This window comes from Anabas testudineus, chromosome 23, assembly GCF_900324465.2.
Source record: "Anabas testudineus chromosome 23, fAnaTes1.2, whole genome shotgun sequence".
Taxonomy (NCBI): Eukaryota; Metazoa; Chordata; class Actinopteri; order Anabantiformes; family Anabantidae; genus Anabas; species Anabas testudineus.
The window spans coordinates 385,901-408,999 of NC_046631.1; the positions used below are offsets into that span (position 1 = coordinate 385,901).

Here is a 23,099-nt window from a genome sequence, read left to right on the forward strand (position 1 = left end):
CTGAAGAAACCGCAAGAAAGAATAAGCGCAAAGAAGTTTAATAAAAATCATTGATATTAGCTGCAGCCTAAAAGCAAGCTGCCTACTCCTCCTCTCCCTACTCTACTGCATGGTGATTTACCTTCTCAGCCTGGCCTAACTGAGACTTTCCATTTGTTCTGGTAAACACGGTGTAAGCTAAGCAAAGATAAAAAGGAGAAAATAAATATAAACAAAACACTTGGGCAAGACATATCAATTACGGCTAACATCAAAATATACCTATGCGTGATTCATCTTCATCTTCCTAAGTTGGCCATATTTAATAGAATGTGATCCACTGCAGGTCTAATTCACCTAACTTGCTTCAGGTTAGGTGACGCATGACTGCTCTGCTAGTTCCAAGCTATTAGTTTTAAATTATAAAGCTAAATTTTAATTTATTTTTATGTTCTGAACATTTTGTGCTTGTATACACATATATTTTTTATTACTATTAGCCATATTTATTTATTGTGCACTGAATTCTAATGGTGGATATATTTTTTATGTTGCAGTAAAAAGACAAATAAAGAATCTTATGTTATTTTCAGTCACGAACTTCCCAACTATAGACTCCAGGGTTTGGTTATATCTTTCTATCAGGCCATCTGTCTGGGATGCTTAGGAGTGTTCCTTGACCCTTTAATCTCCAGTAAATTATACACCTGTCATAACGTCTGGGACAAAAAAGCTGTGCCTTCATAAAACTGACAATTGATTTGCCTTAGTGTGAATGCCTCAAGGTAATAATCACAAACAACTTAGACTGTTTATACTTAAAGCCAGAATGAGTCCTACAATTGCAATCCTTAAAAAGGGACATTGATAATCAGAATGTGGTGTTATTCACCAAGTAGTAATAGGCATTGGCTGCAGCGGAAATTGTCTGACCAGATGTCGAACCTAAGGTAAATTTTGGCCCAGGGTCAAACTCTTCAACTATCTTCAGCTGACTGCCTAAGTTGTTATTGTGGCTCTTATTGGCTTTTTGTTTCTTCGTTGACTTTTGTCCACCATATTCAAAAGAATGCAATCCAATGCAGGTCTATTTCACTGGTCTTGCTTCACCATAGCAGCCTCTGTCTACTAAAATGACTTGACAATGCAGACCTGTCTTCATAATTGAGCAGCTGACTCCTTCATCTTCACAGTAGCACACAGACACACAACAGAGGAAGGCCCTTTAAACATTCCCTGATCCTAGGGAAACAAGAATCAAACAAACAACAAAAAAAACAATACATTATTCCCCAAACTCATTATTCTAAGAGACTTTCTATATGTCCTCTGGGAGCTTCCTTAGGCAAACGCTTCACTCAAAGATTTTGTCCCCTGGAAAGGGCAGCAGAACTTGACTTAGTTACAGTTAGTAAAATGTTTTGCTCTACATATGGGATTCACAAGAAATGCTCTAATGTGTTGCTGTGTGCGCAGGACAGCGTAGGACTTTGCAACTTCAATTTCACTTTTTAGTTTGATTTGACTCATCTACTAAGAAGTAACAATTCAATACACAATCATCATAACAAAAACAACCAATGATAACATCAATAATGATAGTAATGATATTAACCATGGCAACAATGATCATTTCAAGAGTAATAATAAGCAAAGCACAGTGCAAACAAACAACCCATACCAACCAGCCCAAGTATGAGCAAGTAAGCAAATATTCATGCTCATGATGTGTTAACATACCCCGTAGTGCTGCCGGTGAGTTTAGCCAATGTGACAAGTCTCCACTAGTGTACCACACAGACAGACACGTGTGCACACACACGTTCCTGCCTACGCCCAAACACACTCCCACACACACACACACCTACCTCTACCTATCCAGACATAAATCCACACCTCTGTGCACACACTCACACCAAACAAGCGTGGCTTCAGGTAGGACCCATGTCCCTTATAGCCGGCCCCCCTGTCGACCCTGTCAAGGGTGGTGGACAATGACAAATACACACCATCAGCCCGGATGGGATCAAAGTGCTGAAGGTTGGACTAACCAGTTATTGTTGTCTATGTGGTGTGATGCACCAGCATTACATGAAAATCTGTAGTGTGCTGAGTGGAGAGAAAGTTCAAACTTTGACCGGAACTGTGCTGACCTTTTGGCAGGTTAGTCTCTGATGAAATAAATTAGCCTCTTGTTTTGCTGAAATTCCCAAGCTGTACAGTAACTATTTATAACTAGATTTTATAATTACTCTCATATCCACAGCAGACAAAGGTATCAATATAAATAGAAGTACAGTTTCCAAAAAACATGTAGGCCATGTTGACACCAGCTGTAGTACAGCTGTGGTTATGGCATCCACCATATTATAGGTGTTTGTCTCCAGCCACAGCGCTGCATGGGGAACAGTGATAAGCATCCTTTATTACTGTAGTCTAATGTGCTTTTATTGGTGTGACATGTGAGGTGTTGTTAGTTTTGTTGTTCATGGATGCCTGTATGTCCTGCCCAGATGTCACACAAGCACAAAAGGCTCTGTAAACAAGAATAAATTAAGTAACTCCAGTGAGGAGTAAGAAGATTTGTAGTTGATTATTGTTGACATTATTTTAGGGCTGTACAAAACATTATTACACAGGCTCTACAAATAAATTTGGCCTATAAATGTGTCTTTTCTACGTCACTAATCCACAATTTAGTTGGCCCTTCTACATTTACACATACTAGATCAGCAGACGTCGCTAGCGTGTCCGCTTCAAATGTTTCAAAACAATGGATGAGCCTCGTCTCTGTCGTAACTACCGTAGTCTAGTAGGTTTTCGGGAAACTCCGACTTGAACCGTACATACGCGAACGAAGCCGAGCTGGAGCGGAGATGTCCGGAACATCCGGCTCTAGCTGCTGCTGCTCAACATAAACAGCAATGGCGGAGGCAGCAGCAGCGTCTACGGCGGCTTCAGCAGTGATAGGAGGTTGGACCAAACACGTAACCTGCAGGTAAGCAAACAATGATTATTAAAATATCGAAGGTGGTTATGTCGTCTGTCGTTTAACACTAAAATTGATTTGGCTGGCGAGCGACTGACAACAGCGTCTTCTAAGGTTCGGCTCAGTTGGTGGTTAGCTAACGCTAGCTATACTATCGTTAGAGTGCTGTGTTGTTGTGTTCACGGTTATGGTCACATAACAGACTGTTGTGATGCGTTAGCGGCTAGTTTGGTAGCTAGCTTCGTTCTGAACAATTATCACGACCGGCTAGCATTATTGCCAAACTAGACCGTCAACGTTACAAACTACTAATTATTGGTACATTTCTTAGCTTTAAGTGTCTGCTTGAAAGCTCTAAGCACCCACTCTTTTAATTTAAAACTAACCAATATTAAAAAACGACACATCTACCTGGGTAGTTTTCTTCCATTTGAGTTTTATTATTGTCACTGCAGCTGCTACGTGCCACGTCCAGACAACATTAAATATAAAATTATATTCATTAAATATTATTTGATGTGACATGTTTGGAGAGGCTAGATTGCATTGCTAGATTATCATTATGAAAGTGAAAGACAACGTTCAAGAGCAGTTGCCTTGTATTAGCACTCGCGCGTTGTTCAACTTAAAACTTCAGTTTCCCATTCGAACTTTCTAATGAACTAATGTTAATGTTTTCTATTACAGTTCTAACGCCTATTATGGAGATCACATATTAACTGCGCACCTTTTTTTCTTTTATATTTCCAGATATTTCATGCACGGTCTTTGTAAAGAAGGAGAGAACTGTCGATATTCCCATGATCTGACCAACAGCAAGCCAGCAGCCATGATTTGCAAGTTCTTTCAGAAGGGAAACTGTATGTTTGGGGACCGTTGCAGGTAAATGGCTCTATATTTTAAGTTGTTATAAATACAAAAATGGGTGACTAGATGGTAGTAATTACAAATGCCTGATTTAGCTACTCAACTGGCATGTTCTGTCAGTTGCTACAGCCTAAGAAAGTGCTCCCAGTTGCCAGTTGAGCTGGATTATACCTTCCTTTCTAAAAGTGGCTGTACTCTCAGCCAAGTGACAGCACAGCAGCTTTGCTGGCATGGCGTTTCGAAGTGTTGCAGTTTGTTCCTCACATGGGTCTGACACCCTGACATCTGTTGCTTTTGTATGACAACATGTTGTTGGTCTGTGGGAGCCCCATGTATGTCCGAAAAAATGATCTCATATGAGGCATTGCAGCATTGCTCAGTTAGATGAGATTGTGTGATTTAAAATGAACTGTCTTTTAGTGTTTGTAAGCTTCTGTGTGTTCATCATGTCTGCCAGCATAATCTTCCATCTGGCTGTCTCACCAGAGGCTTTTGTTGAGATGAAAAGGAGAACAATTCTAGCACAGACACTGTCACTTGTTTTTACTACACAGTGTATTTATATTAATATCAGTATCGTCCCTTTAAGAATCAGAGTATTGAATGTGTCACTGCAGTGTAACAGTGCATTAAGACTTGACTTAGTTAGCTATGCTTTGCATTGCAGTCTGATTTGAATATAGTTATAAATATGTATTTGTAGTAAACTTGCTCAAACGCTAAGCCGAATGGACCTTTGAGGCGCTGATGAGGCTCTGAGTCTGTCTGCCTAGACAGCAGCAGCCAGCTTGTGTAGACGGTGTCTGGTCCATGTCTAGCTTCAGGAACATTCCCATGGTTACCCAGGCACTCAGAGGACCATCCCAACAGTGCTGGGGACTTATTAGCTATTCACATACATATATGGTTTGCTTGACTAGTAGGCGCATTGTGTGTTGGAAACCTTTAGTTGAATATGTGTGTATAGGTCTAAGTTGATCTTTTTGTGATGATAAATCACATTCCTTCATTCTTGTCATAGAGCTGCAAGTATGGTGTCCTCATTATTTTTTTGTGACCCTTGTGGGGCTGTGCACTCTCTATTAACAGCTCACAGTAAGGCACTCACTGTGGGGCTTATTAAGACTGAATTCCCTAGGCTCTATCTATTGTGATGGTCTCTGTCTCGCTTACTCACTCTATCTCTATGACGCTCTGCCCCTCTCTCTCCCCTGCAGCCCCCAGGGCCAGACAAAGTGCAGTGCAGACTGCATGGCAATTGCATAACATCCTCTGTTTCCCTCCTGGTCTCTTTCTGTGAGCTGCTCCCCCTCCCATTCTGCTATCGCTGGGTTCCCCAGGTTCACTTTGCTGCAGCACCCTTCTTTCTCTTTTCTCATGTATTTATGCGTAACTCTATCAGCCCTACTCTACCCACTTGTCCAGTGCTACAGTGGCTCTCTGGGAACAGACTGGTTAAAAGTGTGTTCTGATGCAGCTCACTGTCATTGAGGAGGCTGGAGGAGAGAAAAGCTAGGTCTTCCTTTTGTATGACTGTGTGCACAGGCTGTCATGGACTGTTAGTCCTGCTGTAGTATATCTATGGAGCTGACTTGTTTTCTATAATGAGCCCAGTCAGTAAATGTGCACAGCTGGAGATCTATTTTTAGGGCTGTGTAATTAAATAAATAAATAAATATAAATATATAAATATAAATATAAATATTATATATATATATATACTTGCATATATATTTGATGGGTATTAGAAGGATGTAAGTTGCATATAAACACCACTCTCTCCTTCTTACATTGACTTAGCAGATGTAAAGGGTTTGTGACAAACTGCAAAGATACATTAAAAAAAATCTACCCTGTGCAATGGTGTTTACTCTCAATTCTCACGTTGTGTAAAAGGCAATTTTCTACCTCAGCAGCAGTCAATTAAAATAATTTCTATAGCACCAAATCACAACATGATTATCTCAATGCACTTTACATTGTAAGGTTAAGACCTTACACAATTTAAAAACTCAACTAATTGCCCATGAGCAGCTGGTGAGAGTGGAGAGTGAAAACCTTTAACAGATGAGACATCCTCCTGATCCAGAGTGGGCTGCCATCTGCCTTGACAGTTTGGGTTAGCGGAATGCGGAGAGAGAAAAGAGCAAAAACAAGCAGTAGGCTAAAACAGAACCAGACCAATAAAAAAGACTGCAGTGCATCACTTCGCCTTATAAGCTTTTATAGAAACAAGTAGGTTATGGTGGTAAGATTTCAGTATGACTTGACTATAAAGTGTGTTTGTTGGAGGCTCAGATAGAGAACTCTTTCTGTGTAGTGTAAGTCATGGTCATAGAATGCTTGATGTGCCATTCAGACCCCTAATGGAGCCCTAACCTTATAAACCCTGTCCAAATATTTGTGGCAATTTCTCCAGTAGGGCTAGACAATAGGGCCAAAAATAATATCTTTTTTATTGATTTAATATTGAAAATGATCAATTCATGGGTGGTGTGTTAAAACATGAATAAAACTAAAACTCTGCTGTGTAGCAGTACTAGTGTAAAGAAGCTCTTCCATGTCTACTGGTTCTTTATTACCGTATGTCAACAACTTTCATTACCTTTCAACATCCACTTTCCACCAATATAACTTTTTGAAACTATAATGTATAAATTGCTCTTACTTTCTCCCTGCTTCGTTTTGAGCTCTTCTGTTTGGTAATGACTCAAAGGCGAGTGACTGATAAAGTTGGAAGTGAGTGGAAGTTTGGAATTAATAATTTCAAAAGAAGAACAACCTTGGCACACTTTGACATTCTTTATACTGGAATGGCACTTTTACTTCTTCAAATGGTGGAAAGCGTTTCTTATGTTTTTTATCAGCTCAGAGTCCCTCTATACCAGGGCCTTTCAACAAACATGGTTCCAATCCTAAAATGTGAAGCGCACTGAGGCAAGAGGTGCTATTACTTTTAGTGCCAATAACTATTATTACATTTTTATTAATTTTTATTTGGATTTATTCATTTTTAATTGGGAAGTCTCTGGGAATGCTTAAAAACAGTAATTTCATCAAAAAATATAAATGCTATAGTGATGGCCCATGCTAAAATTCTTAACATACTACAAACATTTATGTGTAAATTTTAAGTGAATTTATGTTGTCTAATGTAGCACCTTGGTCCCGGGAAGCATTTTGTTTCAATGTGTACTGCCCTGTTTTGTTGAAAAGACAAAAAAACTCATTGACTTGACTTGACATGCCTCTACAGCACCACCATGTGGACATTAATCACAGTTTTAGCATTTTGGCTCATAACTCCTGAACCTGCAAGGATCTGTGAGCGTCACACACAAGATGAAGAATGGATACAATTGTTAAGCAAAAATTTTTCATATAATAATAATCATAATAATTGCTTTACTTATTATGGTAAATAGTGTTTTTAAAAGAATTATTGAGATGTGTATTGAGTTAGTTAATTTGCAGAAGAGTAGGTACACTTTCTCACTGAGATCATTTTACATAGCAAAAGAATTTAGTATTAAGCTGATTTAACTGATATCTTCTACATTAACCAGAGAAACCAATTAAGAGGTTTGTAGAACATATGTTTATACAGAATGGTGACTATACATGCTTTTTATTACATTCTGAGAGTTCCAGCCCCCCAACCTACATTTACTACATATGCTATTGTTATTTTTCTGCTCTCCCAGTTGTAACATTCCTGTATACATACATCTGTTTTAAGATAAGAATTTTATTATCCACCAAAGGGGAAAAGCACAAGTCACAGCAACAGAGTCAAACTGACATGCGGCAGTACACACCCGATATTTCACCTATTTTTGACTATTGTGACGTTTTGTTGGACATAATGGTTGGCGGCGCAGCAGCAGCAGCTCTAAACAAGCACTTTAGGGCGTCCAGACGGGGGAAGCGAGCTGGTGCACTAAAGAAGCTTAAACAGCACAGATTTCGAATGGCGCTGCCTAGCATCCACCTGGCGAATCTCCGCTCTTTACCCAACAAAACTCTCCGATGTCCCGGATAAACAAGGATTTTTTTTTTATATCCTGTTGCTCTGTGTTTCATTGAAACCTGTCTGAATAAAGCCCAGCTTTATAGAGATTTGGTGATCAGATCACAGAACAACAACACCCAGACTGTTATAATCATTCTCAGGCCTTTAACATATCAAATCTGTGACATGACCTGCCAAAATACAGACTGCATACTACATGTCCCACAAGAACCAGTAATATATTGGATAACTGTTTCACAGCAATAAGGGATGCATATGACTCTCTAATCACTGTTTGTAGGTCGGTATAAGATAAACCAGACAGAAACTGAAATCAGCTAAACCTGTAAAATACTGCGGAGAGATGGACTAATAAAACAGAGCTGGATTTACAAGCCTGTTTTGACCTCACTTATTGGAGTGTTTTTGAAGCTGCTGCAAACAAAGAAAGGTGCTTTCCTACCAGGAATACATATACTCATTTAATTTACCATGGTTGAACCATGGTTCACTGCAAAACTCAGACAACCTAGGCTAAATAAGATGCTTACAGGAAAGTGGATAGAGTCTTGTATAAACAGGCCAAATGCACACTGGAAAAGGAAATTGGTGTGGCAAAGAGTTATTACCATAATAAGCTAAGGATTCATTTCTCTTCAGTGACCCAGCATCAGTGTGGAAAGGTCTGAAAGATATCACTAAATGACTACAGGCCTGCAGCTCTAAGGTCTGTGGTCATGAAGTCATTTGTAAAACCAGCACATACAAAACTGTCCATTGTAATATACATGTACATACAACTGTCAACTTGTACAGTGCCTATAAAAAGTATTTACCCCCTTAGATGTTACATCCTTTTATTGACATTATAAATCAATCATGATCAATAAAAGTTGGCGACTTTGACAAAAAAATGTCAGAACAATACCTCGTTAATGTCAAAGTGATAATATATCGCTACAAAGGATTGTCAATTAAATAAAAATATGTGCGGTGAAATCGGTGTTTGCATTAATATTCACCCCCTTTAAAATGACTGACCTAATCCAACAGAGGTACAGATATTTGGTGGTAGTAGTCCCACAGTTAGTGAAATGGGGATAACCTGAGTGCAGTGAATGTGTCTTCCCCATTGATTGCAGTATAAAAACACTTGTGTCTGTAAGGTCCAGTCACTGGTTAATCAGTATCCCTGGCTACTATTACACCATGAAGAGAAAAGAACACTCCAAGCAACTCAGAGAAGAGGACATTAAAAAGCATAAGTCAGGGGATGGATACAAAAGATCTTCAAGGCACTGAACATCCCCCGGAGGTCAGTGAAATCCATCATCAAGAAATGAAAGGAAACTGAATGACCATGATAAGAATGAGACTAGTGAGAATAGGAATGGCATAAAATTCCAGTGTCCAGATGCAAGTCTAATTGAGACCTATACACAAACTCCATGCTGTGATTGCAATCAAAGGTATATCTACACACGTGGACAAAAATGTTGGTACCTCTCAAAAAGTTTTGTCTCATCTGTCCAGACGACATTTTAGCAGAAGCTTTGTGGTTTGTCATTATGTTTTTTGTTTTGTTTTTTGCTGTCATTAGTGGAGTCCTTCTCTGTCATATTCGATTAAGTCCACTTTGTCTTAAACAGTCACTGATGGTGTGATCTGACTCTGATGTACCTTGACCTTGGATTTCACCTCTAATCTCTATGGAAGTTATTCTGAATTCTTTAGTTACCACTTGCATTTTCTTTCAATTTGTCATTGATTTTCCTCTTATGGCCACGTCCTGGGAGGTTGGCTACAATCCCATGGACCTTAAACTTCTGAATAATATGTGCAACTGTAGTCACAGGAACATCAAGCTGCTTGGAGATGGTCTTACAGACTTTACCTTTAACCACAACTCAAAAGTTATGTATGATTTTTATGAGTTAATTTTTATTTATTATTACTTTTGTTAGTTTCAAGTTATTTCAAAGACCTTTTGTGTTTTTTTTTGTTTTTGTTTTTTTTTTTTAACAAAAGGATATTTGTCCAGGTGTGTACTAAATACTGACCTGAAGGGGGTAAATATTAATGAAAACACTGATTTTTGCCTTACATATTTTTTATTTAATTGACATTACTTTGTAGAAACCTGTTTGACTTTAACATTAATGAGGTATTTTTCTAAAATGTCTTTGTCAAAGTCGCCAACTTTTATTTACCATAATTGATTTATAATGTCAATAAAAGAACAACATCCAAGGGGGTGAATACTTTTTATCGGCACTGTATATTGTTATTCCCTGTCTTCCTGTTCTATATTTAAATTTTATTTTCTGTTATTATTTTTAATTGTCCTATTACTGTCATTCTGTTGCACCGTGAAATCTCCTGTAACAAAAACAAATTCATCGTATGTTTAAACATACCTGGCAGTAAAGCTCATTCTGATTCTGAGTAGTGAGACATTTCAACGTAACAAGAAGGAGGTCCAGTTTCAATTACTTTCACTTCCAGAAGACTACAAATGAATGACTGAGAATCTTTACCCACAATTAGAGAGGTGAGACACAGCTGATAACAAAGTCTGTGGGAAGCAACATATACACTGAATTGACAGGTGCCTTCAAGCACATCAGTCTGAGTTAATCCAGATTAATTGAGTTTGCTGTATACAATAGAAATAGAGAAGTCAGATGGCAGCAGGGCCTTGTTTGCGTATTCATCAGCACTGAATTCCCTCGGCAATGTCCAGTATGCACCACGATCAGCACAGATGACTTGTCCCACCAACTTTTCTCTACTTCTCTCCTGCTCCACACCACCACCTCTTCAGCTCCTGGTGGATTTCAGGTCTTTTTCCCTTGGATCAGAACTGTGCTCTGCAATGCTAGTAATAACTAATAACTAGATCATTTATACTGTAACAATCCTGGTCCTGTGCACTTCCCAGGTTCGAACACTGTAAACCAGCACAGAACGAAGAGTTGTCAACCTCTCAGACGCTGCCGATGTCCTCCGCCTCACTAGCCGGTCCATCAGACCCAGAACCCACCGTGGTAACACCGGGCCCAGGCGCACAAGACTGGGTCAATGCTGCTGAGTTTGTTCCAGGACAGCCATATTGTGGACGGGGTGAGACACTAGAATTAATATTACATCTCATTTGTTACTGATACTTACATTTCATTCGGGCATTAAACATCCAGTATGATAGTAATTTAATCTATGCATTCACCACAACCACCTACATTATTTTACACTCCATATTTATTTATTTTTGCCACTAAAAAGCCGGGTTAGTGAGTCTAATGCCCTCCTGTCCATACATGACCTAAGGTGTTAAGTGTATATAGTATGAAAGAATAGATGCTTTGAGTATGTCTGTGAGCATTTTGATTTCACTGTAGACTAAAGTTTTTTTTTAAACAGAGATCCTGCTATATTGCTATGACTACTTTGCTATTTACACTTAACTCTAACAAAGCTGGCAGAGTGTCACCCCAGTGTTTTCTTTACGCAGCTGCTGACATGGCAGGATTAGAGGTGTTATATGTAATGTGACGTCCATGATATGTTGGAAATAAAATGTAGAACTGTTTTATTTTAGTTTTAGACACCATAGTTCTTATCTACAGTAGGTAAGAGTTGTAGGTCTGGGGCGCTATATGTCCATCTAAAGATTGTAGGGTATAGCTACACAGATTTTAGGACATTGGTAAAGGTTCACATACTTCTTCTTGCCACATGGAAGCATAAAGGGTTTTCTCATTAACATGGCATAAACTAAATGTTTATGAAATAGTTTTACTTTAATGATGGGCTGCTTGTGTCCAGCTGATCCAGTGAAGGTCGAAAACTCTGCCCCGCTCATTGAGGAGTTTGACAGTGATGCAGCACTGGACAACAAAGAGTTAAGGAAGCAGCTCTGTCCGTACGCTGCTGTTGGAGAGTGCCGCTACGGAATCAACTGTGCCTATCTCCACGGGGACGTATGTGATATGTGCGGCCTCCAGGTGCTCCACCCCACTGACAACAATCAGCGCTCAGAGCACACAAAGGTAAAAGAAAGGCACAACCTGCTGCTGAATTAACCACATTCATTCACAGTCACTGTAACATTTCCTGATGTATAGAGCTATTAGAGATGATTTTCTGAATGACTTGAGATTATCAGGACTCTGTTCACATGGAAGGCCTTCATATACTGGAATCTTTTCAGTAGATTTATTCCTGTGCCTTTGAGAATTATAATATAAGATATTTAGATATTTGTTCTTTGGCCCTGCTGACTGAGTTAGCGGGTGACTTCAGATCTGTTGTTGTACCAACCATGGCGTAGCTGCATTTTGGACGGATAGTGGCTTGTATAGACAACTTTATGCAGACAAAACATATTTTTTGACTTGCTGTCAAGTTACTGAATTTATGTTCAGTGGGCAGTTACAGCTGATACAATCTGGTACTGCTGCTGTTTTAACTACTGACTGTAAGAGTGCTGACTAAAAACAAGAAACTGTTTCCTGAAAGGAAAGGTGATTGTTTTTTTATTTGCTGTTGTTTTTTTTTTTATTTAACTGTTGACCTGTGTTAGGCATGCATCGAGGCCCATGAGAAAGACATGGAGATTTCATTTGCCATTCAACGAAGCAAGGACATGATGTGTGGTGTCTGTATGGAGGTGGTGTTCGAGAAGGCTAACCCAAGCGAGCGCCGTTTTGGTATCCTTTCCAACTGCAGCCACTGCTACTGTCTAAGGTGTATTCGCAAGTGGAGGAGTGCCAAGCAGTTTGAGAGCAAAATCATCAAGTGAGTCATTTGTACGTAACAAACTGTGGTGTGGCAAGTGAGAGTTTTTTATTTGTAATGGGACATTCATGTTTTTGTGCCATCAGCAGACTGTAGGTTCCATCACTGTAAAGTTAAATGGTAAATAATTTTAAATATCACTGGTGGTACAGGTACAGGCTTGAAAATTATTTCTGAACTTTTCATAAGCTCAATATATAGTTGATCGTTACATACATTTCCCCTCACATGGTTGTAAGGGGAGGGTCAAATCCAGTGACTACACAACTGCTCTTTTACTTAACAGCACTAATAACTACTTTCATTGCATTTACATGCATGCTTTCAGCTGAAAGCTGATTTCTTAACTCACATAAACAGAAAACATGGTTTCTGTAGTGGGGGTTAGAGGATTAGAAAAATCTGATTTCTCCCAAAGAAAATTCTCTGCAATGTAAACTTCTTTAGAAACGTTTTTATTGGATTTCTACCACAGCGCATGTGCAGGACAAAGTCAGCAGACATACACCACTCAATTTTCTGCTGAGAGGAGCAGCTGTATGAAAGGAGATCTTTAGATGGAGGGACACTACATTATTTTAAATCAAGTCCACCAACTCTGCTTTGTGGCTCTCTCACTGCATTGTTAGTCACCACCCCTGACACACGTATAAAGAAATAATAATAGGAAGAAAAGTGGTCAAGAGGTGGTCCTTTCTGTCTCCATACAGTTAGAAACTGTGAACCATGAAAAGTCAACCAAAATCAGCCAAATGTGGCTAGCCAAAGCGGGGGAAATCGGATTACTCTTTTGTCTAATACAGTGCCTATAAAAAGTACTCACCTCCTTGGATGTTTTATCCTTTTATTGACATTATAAATCAATCATGGTCAATAAAAGTTGGCAACTTCGACAAAGAAATTTAGAATTTGCAATAGAGTTCCAGGCTTCTTGCATGTTCTTGTGATTTCAGTTACCCAAAAAACCTCTGATCTCTGTGTAGCCTGATTACTAAACACACTCTTTGTATTTGGATTTTCTTATCACTAGTTGTTTTGTCTTTGCAGGTCATGCCCAGAGTGCCGAATCACATCCAACTTTGTCATCCCAAGTGAATACTGGGTGGAGGATAAGGATGACAAGCAGAAACTAATCCAGAAATACAAGGATGGCATGGGGTACACAGACCTTTTTCTACAATGTGGGAACACGGGGAATATCATGCACTCACCAGAAAACTCTAAAACAACAGCAGCACTCTAGCCGTGTTTCCTGCAGTGAGAAACACTCCAATTTCACTATCGCAGGAGTGGGATAGTGAAATCTATTAATGTTAAGACAGTATGTGGGCAGATGCACTGTGAAGACCTTTGTTCTGAAACACTTAGACTACATTTCATCAGACTACACTCTAATTATAATTGGTTCATGCTTATGTTGTTAGAAAATTGGCCTTGATGTGTGTCTGATTTTTCATTTCATCTTCTCCAGGAGCAAACCGTGTCGATACTTTGATGAGGGTCGTGGAACGTGTCCATTTGGCTCAAATTGCTTCTACAAGCACGCCTTTCCTGATGGACGGCTGGAGGAGGCTCAGCCCCCACGAAGACAGACCGGATCGAACAGCAGAAACCGGGTAACAGTTCACATCTATCTAATCCACCTACCTTTTATGGGTCACAGGGGTGCTGGTGAAGATTCCAGCTGTCACTGGGCCAGATTCAACTGTGACAGGTTGGCACCCTGTCTCAGGGCTGACATCTATCCATCATCCTAAGCCTAAGCCTAAGCCTAAGCCTAAACCTGTTCAGGGTTGCAGCAGTGTTGGAGTCTATCTCAGCTGTCATTGGGCAGGAGGCAGGGTATGCCCTGAACATGTCACCAGTCTATCTCAGGGCTGACATATTGAGACAGACAAACGTACACACCCATGGACAATTTAGAGTCACCAATTGACCCCTAACATGCATGTGTTTGGACAGTGGGAAGAAGCTGGGGTACCCGAAGAACCCTCATAAAACAAACAGGCAGGCAGACAGACAGACAGACAGGCAGCTGGCTGGTTTGAACCCAGTTCACTACATCACCGTGCCACCCTCAAGGCTGATATCTGACTTATCAAGACAGGCAGCCATTCATACATAAAATAAGTTAATAAATACTGTGTCACAATAAATTTCATGATTGTAATAGTTTGTATACCAGTGCTTCCTAAATGTACTTATTTGTGTAAACAACACAAAAAACACTTCTCTGCTAATAACATTGTTGATTCCGCCTCCTTAAGTGTAGCACCCCCTTCTGAATTGGAGAGAAAATGGAAATAAGAGCTGCTTGACCAGAAAAAAACACATTCCTGAGGGATGCAATGCAAAACAGTAACTGTGCAGTAAATACTACTTTGGTTACTCCATTCTCTACTTTACAGGGTATGTTTTCATTTTAGCACATTTATAATATCTTCTAATATCATTCAGTTAAGTACAACTTCAGTCTTTAGCTGCAAATATCTAAATGATCTGAGTGTCAACAATTAAAATATATGCAGTCACTTCCTAAAGTGAAGAACTCTGTACACTGTGTGTGGTAGATTTAACTTTAAACAAAAATATTCAGACCCTTAGTTCAGTACTCTAGGAGCTGCTTTGGGAGATCCTCCCAAGTTGAGAGGTGAACTGCCACCCCAGCCTCAGGTCTCATACACTCTGTAGCAGGCTTTCTTCAAGTATTTGGCTGTTTTCTTTAGCATGACGCTGTCACCATCATTCTTCACTGTAGGGGTGGTGTTACCAGATGATGAGCAGTGCCTGGTGTTATGCACCAATGCTAAGAGGTCTGCCCAAAGAGTTACATTTTGGGTCATCACAACACAGAATCTTTGTCAAGCTTTGAGTCTTTTCAATCCTGTTTGACAACCTCCAAACTGGTCTTATTGGAATGTTACTGGGATGTTCTAAACTTAATTGAATATTATAAAAATCTAGGCGTTTCCTAGACTTTATGGTGTGATTTGTGCAACCTATTTACACACACACTCATTCATTATCTTCTAAATTAGAATCAGAAATAGGTTTATTGATTTATTTATAGATATTGATAGTAGATTTCCACATACATCTGGTGGGTTGGTGCACCAAGGTAGGATGCTATACAAATTAAGATAAACAAAAGACGAAGACACAAAAAAGTTTGAAATAGACAGTGCTCTGTCCATATTCAAGAATGAATAAATACTGTTTTTATGATGAGTGATTTTGGTCCTGATGAACCACATCTCTTGCCAGAGGGAAATTTGGTCGGCCAATTTTCACAGCTAGTGGTCTGAAAGAGAAAATAAATATTTTAGTTTCAACCTTTTAATAGATTTTTAAAAACTTTCTTAAACTTTAAACTTTAAAATTTCTAAAACCTAATTTTGTCTCATTATGCATGTGAGAACACAAATGTCAGAGTTATTTAGCTCAGAGATTACCAGGACTTTGGCGAGCCCCCTGGTACAAATTCTGCACAATGTCCAGGTGTGAAGACAGCAGATAATAGTCTAGAGTATTTTAAATTTAGGGTATATTTATCAGGCTTTCTGTTGTTGGATAGCACTTTCTCTTTTTAGCAGTTTTTTTCTTATGCCTCTATATGCCTGACTGCTGCAACAGATTTAGTTACTTTGCTCAGAAGATGTTATTTAAAACTAAAACCTTCTCTGTTCCCCTTAGAACTCAAGGCGAACACCGCTGTGGGACATCTTTGATGAAAGGGAAAGTACAGATTCCTTCGACAACGAGGATGATGAGATGGTTACGTTTGAGCTGAGCGAGATGCTCCTCATGCTGCTCGCTGCAGGAACGGACGACGAGGTGACAGATTCCGAGGATGAATGGGACTTGTTTCACGAGGAGCTAGATGATTTTTATGAGATTTACCTATAGCAGCCCCACCCACTTCCCCCCCACCCTAATGTATACTAAACACTAGAATGGACTGTCTTGTGTGAGTGATGGACAGTAGCTTTTTTCTCCCCCTCATCTCGTGTATTGTGGCAGTGCCTTTAAGCAGGCCATTAATAAATGAACTTACAAAACATAAAAAAGACAAAAAAAATCCAACAAGTCAGTGCGCTTGTGCTAAACATTTTCTAGACATCTATACTCGTGAGTCTGTCTTGTGCAGTTCATGTTAAAAGGAAAGATAAGAAAACAAAAAGAACTCACTATAAGATTTATCAAATTATAACTTTCTTCAAATATTGCTAATAAAACTTGTCAAGTTTATTTGTGGGTGTGGGTTTGACTTGTTTACCCAGGTGTTTGTACATACTTCTGAGACTGCAGATGCACTCTAACTTACTCAGCACCATTTACTGTAATTGTGATGGGCATGTTGTTAAATTTTACATACATTTTCTGAAGGCCGGAACTTCTTATTTTTGTGTTCCTTTATTAAAGCTGCTGATAGCCAGTATATGTGCTGATTTAATAAATTTACCATAATCATTATCATGTTGTACTGAACAGTATTTACTCTCTCCTTTTCAGGATTTAAAAACATTTCAAAATGCATTTAGATCAGAATATAAAACAAACCCAAATCATGGAAATGTTGTAGAGCTTGTGGCTGTGCACAGTATTCCATATTCCTGATCTTTGTTTTTCAGACATTACATTGAGTGAGTGGCCATCAAATGTGAACATACCAAGCTGGTCCAAAGGGATAGAGATTGATATTCACATTGATGTTTTTTAGTCGCAAACTGATTTGTTTAACAAAATTTTATTTTAGCACATTCATGCACAACACTGGAATTAAATATGAGTTAATGAAATGTTAACATCTGCAAGTCAGAGATTTATGAGATTGTGATAATGTTTACTGATATCATTTCAAATAGCAACATTTGTTATTACAGATGGCTCAGTGAGATTTTGAGCCTGTGAAATGTCTAGGCTAAAAAGATGGTGATCTCGGCACGTCCTGAATCAGAGCTAGGGGTACATTTGGGCTCTGAGCTAGTGAGAAAACTGCTACGTCTGTGAAACAAAGAAGCAGAGCCTCATTCCAAATCTTTTCCCCCTCGACCGTCCTGAAACCCAGCATTCAAGAACACCTGTGGTACCAAAAGGCCAGTCCTTCCTCAGAACCAGACCAAAGTGTCAACACTTGCAGTGCATAGAACCAACAAGACTTTTAATGTCACACACAATGTGACGCGTAGATGCATTGTTCTGTCATCCCCACTGAGTAATGCTCAGATGCTCACTCCTGATAGCTGATCTCAACATGTTGAACTCCATTGGAAATGTGTTTTCTAACGTGTGTGTGTGTATCGCAATGTCCATCTTAACTTGATATTAAAGATTATCAGTCAAAGTACTTTGTTTGGAGTCTATACTCAGGTTGTGAGGGTGGCAGGGACAAAAACAATATTCCCTTTGTGTGTTTGTTCCACTCAGGTGCACAATTCCAGAAGACAAATGATTCATAAATAGAAAATAATTATATTTATACAATCCAAGGAGCAGAGAGAAGAACTTGGATAAACACTTAAGATAATAAATCTAGTATCATCCTCTGATCTAACTAACATCACCTACTGCAGCTGGGATATTCTCATTTCTAGCATCTCACTGATCATTGTTCCCTTCATGTTCTCATATATCTGTATGTATTAGACAGTTTTTGTGATTCTGTCAAAGTAACTAAATTAGGTTAAGCACTGTGTTCAAAGTAGTCTGGGGTAATCTACTGTGATTTTATTTTTCAACTCATTTCAAAACACAACAGAAGTCATCTTAACTGTACACAGAATTATATAAATAAATATAGAAAACCCAACAACCCCACTTGAGCAACACTAGGCGACAGTGGAGAAGGGAAAAAAAACTCTGTTTAAAGGAAGAAACCTCCAGCAGAACCACGCTCAGGGTGGGCAGCCATTTGCCTTGACCGGTTGGGGTGAGGAGAAAGGAAAGAAAAGAAATTACAACCGCATATCTCTAACAATATAACACACTAGCTACAGTAATAATTAGTACGTTATAATTATAATAACTTAATTAATTAGTAAGTAATTTCTCTGTTTTTAGGTTAAACTGTAAGAAATTATTATTATATATGTTTATTAATGAGGTCATAGTGGGTGTTAGAGTGGTTCTAATGTTTTGTCCTCATCTTGTATGTAAATGTATCACACATCACATCAAAAACATCAGAACAGATTAATCCTAGAGTACCCAAAGGACGTGCGTGTATGTGATGTATTTCGTTACATCTATAATAAAATGATGAGGTATAAAATGATCAACGAATTCCTAAAAGACAAATTGTAGAAACAGCTGTAGTCCGCTCCATCAGGCCGCGCCTTTGTTTGCTTCTCTCTCTCGCTCCACCTTCATCAGCGTCAGGAAGAACTAAAACTAGAGGAACGGAGGCTACCGCACAAATACAATGAGCTCTGAAACTGTGGACCACAATTCCAAGGCCGACTATCTCCGATCCGAAGCGAGCTACTGCCCAGACTCCCCCGTGTCTTCTTCGCCGGAACCCAGGCAGCTGAGCAGGAGGCGCGACACGCAGACCACGAGCGGCAGCATCATCCCGGAGGAGAGCGGCAGCATCCAGCCTCTGGTCTCAGCCGCGGCCGCCACCTGCATCATGACATCGGGGGAGTTCATGCAGAACGCTCCGCTGCTGGCGCACAAATCCAAGAGGAGCCTGCTGTATAAGACGCTCTGCTTCCTCCTCCTCATCTTCCAGGGGGGCATTCTGGACTTCTACCTCATCATCTTCACCGACCTGTACTGGTGCTCGTGGATAGCCACGGACCTGGTGGTGATCTCCGGCTGGGGGATTTTCTTCATGAAGAACGCGCGGAGCAAGAGGGAGCGGGCCTGCGGCTTCCACCAGAAGAGCTCCATCTTCGGCTGCAACCTCGGGGAGTTTACCTACGCCTACCTGGCCTGGCTCATCTATGTCATCGCCTGCACGCCGAAGTTGGTGCTGATTCTGGAGACGTCCATCCTGGACCTGATTGCGCTCAAGGTGCCGTTCGGCGTGACCGGCTTCAAAATCATAATGCTGCTGTCGGCGCCGCTGCTGTTCTGCCTCCTGAACTCCATCATCGAGGATTTAAACGGGGCGACATGGCACCACTCCCAGAGCTGCTTCATGAGCACCGGCCTGGACCTGCTGGACACTTTCACGCTGGTGGAGATGCTGCTACGGAACGAAATCCCCACCGTGTATCTGAAGTACACCGTGATCTCCGTGTACTTCGTGGCCCTGGCCGTGCCGGTGATCTGGCTCTACGAGCTCACGGCGTCCGAGCTGCGCCTCCGGTGGCTGTGGGCGCGCTTCTCCACGAGCCTGCTGGTCAACGCGCCTCTGCTGATGGTCAGATGTTTCCAAGTGTACGTCTACAAGATGCCGGTGTCGGTGTTCATGTTCAAGAACATCTTCTTCTTGGTGTGTAAGTTCATGGAGCTGGTGGAACAGTGCGTGGCGGTGCGGGGGATCCGGAGGCTGGCCGGCGGCAGCAACCCGGCCCAGTTCTCCCACTGCGTGTCGGAGAACGACATGTGTCCGCACGGATATGTCAACACTCTGGCCGTGACCCAGTCCTAGAAAACGGGCTGAGTTGGTTTGTGGAAAGTGGAGAAGTGTGCTGTGTTTCAAACACTACTGGAAATTGGAAAATCACAGTTAGGTCTGAATAAATAGTGCAGTTTAAAAAAGTATCATAGAGAGAAACACACAAAGAACTATCTCCTGTAAAACCTCCTCTATGTATTAATAGAATTATTAATAATAATGTCTGCATAGTTTGCTGGAATTAGTCTGATTCTTTTTGGCAAACTGACCCCACTATATAGCCTATGTTTAGTTTATGTAAAGTACAAAAGCATTTTGAAATAATAGTGATTTCATGATTCAGCTGCAGACCCCTGTTTAGTAAGTAGGTGCTGCCTGATATCAACACTGGGCCTGTCTAGAAGAGACTGGATAAAAACTTACCACAGGGTCTTAGTGCTGCTTAACTCCACACGGTGTTGTCTGAATCTAATTACCAGCTTGAAGCTTTTGGGGTCCCAGAGAGTCCGAGCATCCAACCAGTAGCCACACTGAGGTTTTGACAGACTTGGCATCTTAAAAGAATCCACAGGCTCATCAATGTTTCTGAGGTTTCTACTCTGAATCCACTCAGACTGACATTTTACATAATAGAAGAATGGATTTTCCAATTTCTAGACATGTGTGGAACGCATGATCTGTACCAGCCTTACAGCGCTCCCTTTTCGGAACAGGTGCTACAGTCAAACCCAAACTGCAATAGCCCACAACAGACTGTCACGGTGTGTTCAGTCTGTGGAAACTTCCATTCTACTTCAGTGGGGTAGAGAGAGACAACAGCTGTTGCAGTTTAAAGAAACGGGACCTGAGCTCTGCTCCACTCGTGTACATTAGTGTTTAATGTTGATGGCAGTGTTGTCTCTCTGGTCTGTGCTGGTTCTAAAGGCTGTGTCCTGTAATGGCGGTGGGCAATATCTGTGTGTGACGTGACAACATGCATAAAGATCCAACAGTGCCATGACTAACAGGTTTTTTACAGCCCCTAACAAGTGGGCCCCTAGCCAACAGGAATTGATTTGGTATTACTGGCTATGCTACTGTTTTACTACTTTTACTACAACCGTTACTGTTTGGATTGTACACCCTAAAACATGTGGCTCCTGTTCATTTGAACAAAAGATGTTCTCTGGTTCAGTATAACGCCCAGCTCTCAGCTTCTTCAAACTCAAACTCATTCTCAGTGGACTGATAAAGTTTTCATTTTGATTTCATTCTCAACAGACCGTTGAATGTGGGGGAATAGAAGCAGCCTTTATTTGTCACAATAAAATGCGTTGACTGCATCCCACTGCTTCCCTCAGGAGCAGCCACATACAGCACCCTGGGAGCTAGTGTGGAGTGTGTTGCTTGCTGGTGATGGAGACGGACACTACCCATTAAGTCCACCAGGCCGTCAGATGTGTACTTCCCCAGTAGAACCAAAAATACACCAAACCGAAAAAGTCAAAAAAGAAAGAGCAGAAATTCCTATATTAGTCTCTGGCAAGGAGATTTTAAGTCACAATCATAATACTGTAATAATCAATATTTGTACATTAACAATGGATCAAAATGTTGTTTTTATGCTAAGCAAAGCTATCCAAGTCTCTTAGACCTGTCTGAGCTGGATGCATCAACCAACATCAAGCTTAGATCTTACAACCTACTTCTTCCTGTAGTCAAATAATCAGAATTGTTGTGAAAAGTGGCACATGAACGACTGAGGATATTTACAGAACATTTATGAAACATGCTCTGTATCCAACAAGTAATGTTGAAAATTCCTCTTTTTTAAGACAATCTGCCTTCTGGTGCTGTTGGGAACAACAAATTCCCTCTGAGTGGGTCAGTGCATTATTTACAGTAGTACGTGTGATAGAAGCTGCAAGTTATTGCAACTGCTTTGTTTAAAAAGTTTCTAGTCCAAACAGAAAGTATTGGACCAGCAAGGTAAATTATTTTGTTTTTGCTGCACATTGTTGGTTTTAAGATCAAAAGATGGATATGACTCACAAGTTTATAATGCAATGGTATGTACCTTGATACATTAATCCAATCCTCTTCTCGTCCGTCCATAAAGATTTTGTGGATCATTTTTGAACTTTTATGCAAAATGAAACTTGGCTTTCACATTTTGATTGTTGACGAGGGGTTTGCGTCTTGTGGTGTGGCCTTCATCCCTGCTCTCTGGATCTTGCTAACACCTGGGTTACATGAAACAAGTCTCTATACCATCTTTTGGTTTTAAACCCAAATGTCTTCAGTGCACAGAAAATACAAATTAATTAGCCTTGCCATTCCACCACTTGTGGACGGGACTGTGTGTCCTCCATAATGAGCCCTTCCATAAGCTTATAATAATGGTCTGGTCAAATTATGTCAGATAAATAAATGTGATGGGACCTTATATGATGGAAGATTGTGTATAGTAACATAGTGCAATATGGGTTGGAAGTGATTTTAGTGCCTATTAATTATGAGTTTTTAATGACATTTTTTCACAGTAAAGGTGTCTCTCTGCAGTTTCACAGCTTTGTTTGCTTCAGAGAGAGATAAGCGTGTGCAGGTCAGAGGTTAAGTTAAGGTTAGGGTGACTTGTGCCTTGAAGTGTACATTGTAAGCGACTTACAAGTAAGGTACAAGGCAAAGACAGGGTAAGCATAAGGAGGTCTTGCCTAAGGACCTCTACTGGAGGTAGGCCACAGCTGGGTTTTAAACCCCGGTCTCCCACTACATCCCTACTAAGAAGTAAGATGACTACTGGAAGATCAGCATCGATAAAGGACTATACCAGAGTACCTTCACTACAGATGACAAACACTGTCCATTTTCACTTTTGCAGTTTGATAGTGCACAGTGGCATTCTGCATGTT

The 23,099-nt window shown here is 40.3% G+C and overlaps 2 protein-coding genes across 2 annotated transcripts; both read left to right on the forward strand.

The window, feature by feature from the left end:
• The first annotated feature begins 2,831 nt into the window (after positions 1–2,831).
• Positions 2,832–17,988, forward strand: mkrn1 (makorin, ring finger protein, 1). Its single transcript, XM_026363485.1, has 8 exons — positions 2,832–2,977; positions 3,719–3,850; positions 10,789–10,970; positions 11,673–11,896; positions 12,430–12,644; positions 13,692–13,802; positions 14,116–14,260; positions 16,338–17,988. The coding sequence occupies exons 1-8, from the start codon at positions 2,904–2,906 to the stop codon at positions 16,548–16,550; spliced, it is 1,296 nt and encodes a 431-aa protein (XP_026219270.1). The 5' UTR covers positions 2,832–2,903; the 3' UTR covers positions 16,551–17,988.
• Positions 17,989–19,065: 1,077 nt separating this feature from the next.
• tmem121b (transmembrane protein 121B) lies at positions 19,066–20,468 on the forward strand. Its single transcript, XM_026361078.1, has one exon. The coding sequence runs from the start codon at positions 19,066–19,068 to the stop codon at positions 20,239–20,241; it is 1,176 nt and encodes a 391-aa protein (XP_026216863.1). The 3' UTR covers positions 20,242–20,468.
• The last annotated feature ends 2,631 nt before the right edge of the window (positions 20,469–23,099 follow it).